Here is a 9,456-nt window from a genome sequence, read left to right as displayed (position 1 = left end):
TCTGTTTCAGCCTACTACACCAAATTGAAGAGTCTATGGGATGAATTGGCTTCATATACTGATGCCTCCTCATGTACCTGTGGTGCACAACATGACCGGCAGAAATTAATGCAGTTTTTGATGGGCTTGAATGAGTCCTACAGTGCTACTAGAGGCCAGATACTTTTGATGAATCCTCTTCCCACAGTTCGGCAAGCTTACGCAGGAATTTGTCAGGAAGAGAAGCAGAGGCAGCTTGGGAGTACACATGCATCTGATTCACATGGTGGAGCAGCCATGGCCGTGAGAAATAATAGGCCAAATAATTCTGGCCGACAAGGAAGGATGGAACACCGTCCGGATCAATCCTCAAATGGCTCACAAAGTGGACAACAATCTGATCAAGACAGGCGACGTATAGGCTCTTCCAGAGGACGTCCTGAATGCACCTATTGTGGTGATATGGGACATTTTGTGGAAACTTGTTACAAGTTGATTGGCTATCCACCAGGTCATCCAAAGAATAAATCCAACCGTCCCAAGCACAATAGAAGTCGTGGCCATTCTGCAAATCAGGTATCTGATGGACAAACCAAAGATGAAGAAAGGCTCTTGAACACTGCTCTCACCGAAACACAACTTCAGCAGCTTCTTAGCATCCTAAGTACCAAAGAAAAAGAAGGTGCTCAATCCCAAGCTAATTCAGCAGTAGCCAAGCCAGGTTTGTCTCAAATCTCCTCTCGTCGCTGGATCATTGATAGCGGCGCGACGGATCACATTGTTTCCTCTTCCAAATTCTTATGTGAAAAGAAAAGCTCTTCATTGGCACCGGTCTTGTTACCAAGTGGACAAAAGGCACCAATTGTTGCCACAGGATCCTGTCCTCTAAATTCAGTTTATTATCTCAGAGATGTGCTTTGTGTTCCTACATTCAAAGTTGACTTAATGTCTGTAAGTCGCTTAACAAGAGGCTTAAATTGTTCGGTGACATTTTTCCCTTATTGGTGTGTTTTGCAGGATCTGGCTTCGAGGAGGACGATTGGTTTGGGTAAACAACGTGATGGCCTATACTATCTGGTGGCTTTGGCGACGGAGAAAGGATTAATCAACCCATCAACCATATCAAAAACCAACACCCTCACCAAACCAACTTACTGCAACCTCACCACTTCCTCCACCGATCTCTGGCACCGACGTCTAGGCCATCTTTCATCTTCTCGCTTGAGTTTTATTGCCAAGCAGTTTCTTCATGTTTCCGTTAGTCCAAATAACGCTTGTCAAGTTTGTCCTTTGGCAAAGCAGAGTCGTTTACCTTTTGGTGTTAGTTCAATTTCGTCTGTAAAACCTTTTGACATTATTCATTGTGATATTTGGGGTCGTTATAAACACCCTTCACTTTCTGGTGCTCACTACTTTCTCACTATTGTTGATGATTACACTCGATTCACATGGGTGTTTTTGATGCGTCACAAAGATGAAACACAATCTCTCTTAAAACAATTTTCTGCCTTCGTCACTACTCAATTTTCTTCACAGATCAAAGCCTTTCGTAGTGATAATGGAGCTGAATTTCTTTCTCTCCAACCTTTCTTTAAAGAAAAAGGGATTGTCTTTCAGCACTCTTGCGTTTACACGCCTCAACAAAATGGGGTTGTGGAACGCAAGCATCGTCATATTTTACAAGTCGCACGAGCACTCAAGTTCCATGCACATCTTCCCTTTCAATTTTGGGGAAAATGTGTCCTCACTGCTGTGCACCTTATTAATCGTCTCCCTACACCTATTCTCTCCTCTCAAACTCCTTTTGAGAGTCTGTATCAACGCTCTCCTTCCTTCTCACACCTCCGTGTCTTCGGATGTCTAGCCTATGCCACAAACACTCATGTCCAACACAAGTTTTCTCCTCGTGCTATTCGGTGCGTCTTCATTGGTTACCCATTAGGTCAAAAGGCTTACAAATTGTACGACCTTTCCTCTCGTAAGGTATTCACGAGTCGTGATGTTGTCTTCCATGAATTTGTCTTCCCTTATGAACCTAGTTGTCCAGTTCCTAACCCCTCCTCCTCCGCTGGACCACTACCCTCTCCAATTGCCGAGCCATCTGATTCACCAGAACCTGACGATCGATCGTTGTCTCCTCCAGACCCCGTCCAGTTTCCAAACGATCGCTCGTTTTCGCCTCCAGACGCACCTGCCCAAAACGATCGATCGTCCCCTACCAGCGATCGATCGTTTCCACCTACAGAACTTACTGCCCCTTCGAACGATCGATCGTCCCCTACCAGCGATCGATCGTTTCCACCTCCAGAAGCACCTGCCCAAAACGATCGATCGTCCCCTACCAGCGATCGATCGTTTCCCACTCCAGACCCTCTTGCCCTTTCCAACGCCGGTCCTCCTTCACCTCCTCCACCTCCTCCTCTCCGTCGTTCTAGTCGCTCCACTGCTCCACCACTCAAACTACGGGATTATGTGTGCTCTCACATCACGTTGTCATCTCCGGATCAATCGTCTTCCTTGTTTCCTGGTCCAGCTAAAGGTACCCGGTATCCCTTATCCAATTATGTTTCCTATGCTCGTTATACACCTGGATACCGCTCCTTTGTTGCACAGATCAGTCACGTTGTTGAGCCTCGTACTTATGCCGAAGCCGCACCTCATCCTGAATGGCAAGACGCTATGCGTCATGAGCTTTAGGCTCTCCATTCTAATGGTACCTGGTCCCTCACACCTCTTCCTGCCGGCAAGAAACCCATTGGTTGTCGTTGGGTATATAAGATTAAGCACCGTTCTGATGGTTCTATTGAGCGTTATAAAGCTCGTTTGGTGGCTAAGGGCTTTACTCAGATGGAAGGGGTTGACTACCACGACACTTTTTCTCCCACTGCCAAAATTATCACAGTGCGTTGTCTTATTGCTTTGGCTACTGCTCGGCGTTGGTCCCTTTCTCAGCTTGATGTCAACAATGCCTTTTTACATGGCGATCTTCATGAGGAGATTTATATGACACCTCCTCCTGGTCTTCGGCGACAGGGGGAGGAACATCTCGTTTGTCGCCTTCACAAATCTCTATATGGTTTGAAACAAGCATCTCGGCAGTGGTTTGCCAAGTTCTCAGATGCTATACAGTCAGCCGGTTATGTTCAATCAAAAGCTGATTACTCGCTATTCACAAGACGACAAGGCAAGTCCTTTACTGTTCTTCTGATTTATGTTGATGACATCCTAATTACTGGTAATGATTCTGATAATATTGCTGCACTCAAGAACTTCCTACATAGTCAATTTCGTATTAAAGATCTGGGTGATTTGAAATATTTCCTTGGCATCGAAGTCTCTTCCTCAGCTCATGGGACTTTTATTTCACAACGCAAATATGCCTTGGAGATTATTAAAGATGCAGGATTGTTGGGTGCAGCTCCTGTTGATACTCCCATGGAGCGTGGCCTAAAGTTGTCAAATACAAGTGATGTTCTTAAAGATCCATCTCGGTACAGGAGACTAGTTGGAAGGTTAATTTACCTTACTGTCTCAAGACCTGATATTACTTATCCAGTTCATGTTTTGAGCAGATTTATGCATGAGCCACGCAAATGTCATATGGAAAGCGCACTCCGTGTTGTGAGGTATCTTAAGGGTTCTCCAGGCCAAGGGTTGTTCTTTTCATCCAGTAATGACCTCAGGTTGCGTGCTTTTTGTGATTCAGATTGGGCAGGATGTCCACTAACTCGAAGATCAACCACAGGTTATTGTGTTTTTCTTGGATCTTCATTAATCTCATGGAGGTCAAAGCGACAGAAAACTGTGTCGCTTTCTTCAGCCGAAGCGGAGTATCGAGCAATGACAGGTGCGTGTTGTGAATTAACATGGCTTCGATATCTCCTTAAAGATTTAGGGGTATTGCATCAACACCCTGCCTTGTTGTATTGTGACAATAAGGCAGCACTGCACATTGCAGCCAATCCTGTTTTCCATGAAAGAACTCGACACATTGAAATGGACTGCCACTACATCAGAGATAAAATTCAAGATGGCACAGTTGCAACAAAGTTTGTGAGTTCTACACATCAGTTGGCTGATATTCTTACCAAAGCCTTGGGAAAGGAAACTTTCCTTCCTATGGTTCGCAAGTTGGGCGTTCGGGATATCCACTCTCCAACTTGAGGGGGAGTGTTGAGAAGTAAATCAGTTTGTATCTTCTATATTAGGAATGTAGTGATCTGTTTGTATTAGTATTCAATTGTGAATATTCTGTAGACCTTAATTGTAGGGATAGTTTCCTTGTAGAGAGAAACACTGCTTGTATATCAATTCAATCTTGAATGAATGAAATCCATTCTAGCCAAACTATCTTCTTTTCAACTTGTCCGATTGTTTGCATGATTAAAACGTCATTACCTCTGTAGCTTGCACGGGGCAGCTGCCTCTCTAGCTTGGCCAGTATACATGGATATCATTAGCTTGCATATTCATTAGCGTCGTTACTCGTTAGCCTCGCTAACATAGGTGTGTATATCGTTAGCTAATTTGTATTGACATCGTTAGCCTCTCTTGCTGGCATGAATCTGAGAGCAATTATCCTCGCTAGCGGAGAGTGAGTGTCGTTAGCCTCACTGGCAAGTGTGTGGCGTGGGATAATTTACGTCATTAAGTTTGATTACAGTGCTTAATCGATCCTGCCCAACCCAATTATATTAGTTGGGCGGTTGGGCCACTGTTGCCTTCAAACTTGTTCCTCTCATGAAACAAGAGAGATCCGATTTTGGTTTTTTTTCGCCACTTGCCATTTTATTGGTCTACGCTAGTAGATCATGGTAGGGTACCATATGGTCGTATGCGGCTCACTATATATGAGATTGCGTTCACAGCAATTCAATTTCATATGTTAGGTTTCCCACAAAACCTACCTGGTAGCCTACGTAGTATATTTCTAGAAGCACACTGCCTCTGTTTTAATCCGATTTAATCCGACCAAGCTGTAGTTCACAATTCCTCTCCCTTTCTCTAGATCTAAAGATGTAATTTTGACGACAAGGGATGGAAGCGGAAGTCCATCAACTCTGGTCTTCATTACAACTGGGAATGAGAGTTTTAGGAAAAGAAAGGGCGACCATGGTGATTGCAGTTTGATCGTTTTTGCATAATTGTTTAGGTTTGTTTATGGAGAAAGAGGTGGTCGCCAAAGGTATTAAAACCTAAGCATGCTCAGCTCCCAGATAACCAAAATCAATCACGGAATGCACCTGCATGCTTGCATAGAACGCGTGAAGAATCTCTGAAAATTATCTAAAAAATTTTGTTATAAGGTCTTCTAGAAATTTATAAAAAGTATTCCTCAGCTAGATTCAATCCTGTGTATAAATAGTCTTGTGGAAACAGAATGAAAGCAATTGGTGAAAATCACATTTCTCTGATCGGCTTCGTTTTCTCTCTCAATTTTCTGTCTTTTCACCAAAAGGTCTCTCTACACATGCATCAAACCTTCACAAGTACTCAACGATTTCCCTCCATTAAAGACGAATGTCATCGCATTGCATCAATATGCAATGCCGCGTACACGTATAGAAACGAAAGGAACGACTCTTTTTTCATACATATCCAATACTGTTTTTGAATCAAAGTTGAGTTCGGACCTTCCATGATGAGATACAATAGGCATCACAGCAGAAGTTGTTAGTCAACTTGGTGAGGCATGTTGGTCCAAGGATGAATCTTCATAGCATTTGTAGTTTTCTTTTCTATGATGAAATTCAAAACTAAAGATAGATGTTCATAGATTTTGACACAATGATATGTGAATTGATGAAGTATAGCAGTACTTAAATTCAAATATTCAATGAAATCTACAGACAATTGGAAGACCACATAGAAACAAGTTTATTTCAGTTTCTGTTTAAAAAATGTCTCTTTTAACAATCCATTTCAATAGGAAGCTCGATCAAATGAGTTCCTCTGAACAATGTCATCTTGGTTTATATGAAGTGTACTATTTCAGTATTTCTGCTGTAAACATGTAGTCCACTGACCACTATGTTGCATCGGCACTTTCTACATCTCTCTGACAGCGTTCCGTCACCTATATGAAACTGAAGTCATGTGTGCCCTTCCATTTTATAAAGATATGACAGACAAGTTTATGAACGAGACAGAGAACCAAAAATCTGAATATCTTTCGGTTCTGAATTCCGGTAAGCTCTCTAATCTCTTTAATTCTGCATTTCTGCTTCTGCATACTGACCTGACCTCCAAGCATGCTTTCCTGAACAAGTTTAAGACGTGGGAAACCTGATACTTCTGCAAGAGCTTACTCATTTTGTTGATATATGTCCCATATTATCCAAACTAGGCGTGGTGGAAGACTCTGATGAAGTGTAGGACGTCTCAACTTTCGTTAAAGTATTTGAGACGAAGCTGTTTGCGCTATTAGACCTAATGGAGCTGGCTTGCTCTAGCGTCGTGGCATTTAGAAAGGGAGGTTGGTTTGGAATGGGAATGTCACTTTCTTTGTTGGCTGTTAGCATTAGAACTACTTCAGCCATAGATGGTCTCAAAGCAACTGAGGCCTGTGTGCACAGAAGTCCAATTTGAAGAACATTTGATACCTCTTTTGCTGGCAACTCATGATCTCTCAAACAAGGATCAACCACGTCGGCCAACTTGTTTGATCTGTAGTGTTTCCAAACCTGAAACCCAAACGTAAGATGGTCTAATAAGCTCTTGTTTCTTTTATCCCAAAATGTAAAACAGCAGTCTCATTTGCTATGTCCAAGAGTAGCACAACTTACTTTGTGTAGTAGTGAATCAAAGTCAGTGTCCGCCTGTTTGAAGGTGCTATTCCTCATACCAGACACAATCTCGAGAACTAGCACTCCGAAGCTATAAACGTCTGCTTTCTCTGTAAGTTGCCCTTGAACAAGATACTCTGGGGCCATATAACCTCTGCATAGCCATTTATAATTAGCAGCATTGTTAGATGGGACTAAAAGATTTTAAGAATCCATCTAAGGTGGTTGAAGAAAGAAGAAATGCACTAATTTTACAAGGCAGTAATTAGTAATTACACTAACAAAAAAGTGCAGAATTGCTGCTAATTTTAATCTAGTAACGATGTAGCTGATGAGTTCGAGACCATAAATTAGAACTTACAGTGTTCCGGCAATGCCGGTGCTAAGATGAGACTTGTCGGAAGCAAAACACCGAGCAAGGCCAAAGTCTGCAATCTTTGGGCTAAGATTCTCATCCAGAAGAACATTGCTGCTTTTTATGTCCCTATGGATTATTCTTACTTCAGAGCCTTCATGAAGATACGCAATCCCTTCAGCTGTTCCAACAATAATATCAAACCGCTGCTTCCAGTTAAGAAACTGATCATTGTTCTTATCTGCATAGTTTAAAAACCAAGTAGATTAAAAATCTTTGTCACCGTCATCCCTGCAATCCTAGTTTAAAAATGTTCTCAACCAGAATCTTAATTCTTACATGATCAAAATGCTACAAGTTTGAGAAGATCTAAACCTTTTTGAGTCATGAAAAGAGAGGACTATTACCGAAAAGGAATTGATCGAGGCTCCTGTTAGGCACATATTCATACACCAGCAGGCTCTCAGGGCCTTCAATGCTACAACCCAAAAGCTTCACTAGGTGCTTGTGCTGAATTCTACTGATCAAATTCACCTCATTGAAGAACTCATCTACCCATTGCCTGGTATTGTAGAACAATCTCTTAACAGCTACGGTTTTGCCATTCGGAAGAGTCCCCTTAAACACAGTACCACCTCCCCCTTCCCCTATTTTTCTCGAGGTGTTAAAATAATCTGTGGCCTTCTCTAGTGTTTCATACTTGAAACTCAAGCCAGAATACTTGCTAATGCTTATTGACACCAAACCTAGATTACTGCACCCTGAACAAAGAATAAATCTCATTACTGAGGCCTAAAATCTATATCCTAAATGCAACAATGACAATTTTTTCTCAAAAGTTCATACCTTTTCTGATCTGCACCAGCTTTGTATAGCCTGCATAAGCAGCAAAGAGAGACAGCATTGTGAAAGCAACTGCTCCCAAAACAATTGCTACGATGATTCCCCTTCTATCTGTAAACCCTGCACATACAATTTCAGATTAACTAAAACAATTCAAATTCAAAAAAGTCAAAACCATTCCTATATATTCTGGTTGGTAACCAAGAAAAAGTGAGAACAGAACAGGAATAGTAAGATTAAGCAATAAGACATAGTAACTCCAGATAAACTATAACACAGATTACTCGAACAGTTCTATCTTAAGAATCCAATGCTCGGTTTAGCAGTCAACTAAAGACCAACTTAACTAAAAAAGTAAAAACTCGAACAGTTCGATAACAATGAAAGATCAATTTGGAAGAACATAAATAACTAACCATGCTCATGCTCTGCTTCCCCCTCGTCGTTATAGAACTTCCGAGTCGAATACCTCAAGTAACATCCAGCATTCAAAGCCTTGCCTTCTGTCTTCAACCCACACCCTCTCACCGCCTCACCTCCCTTCTCCAAACACTCTCTACACCCATCACCAACCACCGTCTTCCAGCACTGCCCCAAAGCATACACCTCCCCACCCACTTCCCCTACCCCAAACCCCCCATTCTCCGCCGCGGACCTCTTAACCCTCTCAATCACCTCCGCAACGTTCTCCTTAAACACCGCCGCGTCCGCCGCGTCTTCTTGGCCGCAGACGACAGAGTCGACGGCGGGGACGGAAGCTTCGGAGTAGAAGCTGTAGTTGTCGTAGCGGAGGAAGCAGCCGTCGAGAAAGATGCGGGCGGAGAGGGAGGGGAGGCAGCGGGGGATCTCGGTGCGGCTGGCGGCGTAGCAGAGAAGACAATCAGTGTGCGACAGGTCATTGTAGCATTGCGCTAGGCCGTACATGGGGAGCGTGGAGTTAAAGAAATGGGTTCCCCAGTGATGTTTGGTGATGAGCTCTGATAAACTCGCCATTTCTGCGACGAAAGTTGGAATGAAGCTAGCCTTTGGTGGTGGCTTGGCAGCTCCGCAGTAGAGGCCAGCTTCCGAGGTTCTGGGATCACAGAGAAAGAGGTAGAAAAGTGAGAAGAAGATGAAGATGAAGAAGGAGAGCCATGTTGAGGTTTTGGCATGCATGCCTTGGATTTGTGGAGGTTGCTAGCTTTGATTAATGGGACTATGGGAGAGAGTAACAAGATTAATTTGTGTATATAGACATATCATCACCAACATGTGATGAGATTTTGCTGCATTGTCTCTGTATATATATTCAATTCTGTCTGTGTCATTAATTGGTTTTATGACTTTGCTGGCAAAAAGGCAAGTTAGTTAGTTGTGATTAATGTGAGACAGTGAAGGTGTGAAGTTGACATGTACGTGAAGAGGGAGAGAATGAGAGAGGAGATGAAGAATTGAAGATATATGATGCTGTCGCTGTGTGTGCTTGTTGGTCTTAGCTTTCACAACGGCACCGTC

General features: G+C 42.8%; 2 protein-coding genes across 2 annotated transcripts; one reads left to right on the top strand and one right to left on the bottom strand.

The window, feature by feature from the left end:
- The first annotated feature begins 2,826 nt into the window (after positions 1-2,826).
- LOC133734311 (uncharacterized mitochondrial protein AtMg00810-like) lies at positions 2,827-4,143 on the top strand. Its single transcript, XM_062161931.1, has one exon. It carries the CDS (start codon positions 2,827-2,829, stop codon positions 4,141-4,143), a length of 1,317 nt encoding a protein of 438 aa, XP_062017915.1.
- A 1,689-nt stretch (positions 4,144-5,832) lies between these two features.
- Positions 5,833-9,224, bottom strand: LOC133726604 (cysteine-rich receptor-like protein kinase 42). The gene is made up of 6 exons (XM_062154187.1): positions 8,379-9,224; positions 7,966-8,082; positions 7,527-7,880; positions 7,126-7,360; positions 6,765-6,918; positions 5,833-6,662 (listed from the first exon to the last, which is right to left on the bottom strand). The coding sequence occupies exons 1-6, from the start codon at positions 9,115-9,117 to the stop codon at positions 6,288-6,290; spliced, it is 1,974 nt and encodes a 657-aa protein (XP_062010171.1). The 5' UTR covers positions 9,118-9,224; the 3' UTR covers positions 5,833-6,287.
- Between the last annotated feature and the right edge of the window lie 232 nt (positions 9,225-9,456).

This window comes from Rosa rugosa, chromosome 1, assembly GCF_958449725.1.
Source record: "Rosa rugosa chromosome 1, drRosRugo1.1, whole genome shotgun sequence".
NCBI lineage: Eukaryota > Viridiplantae > Streptophyta > Magnoliopsida > Rosales > Rosaceae > Rosa > Rosa rugosa.
This window is presented reverse-complemented; position numbering and strand designations above follow the sequence as displayed.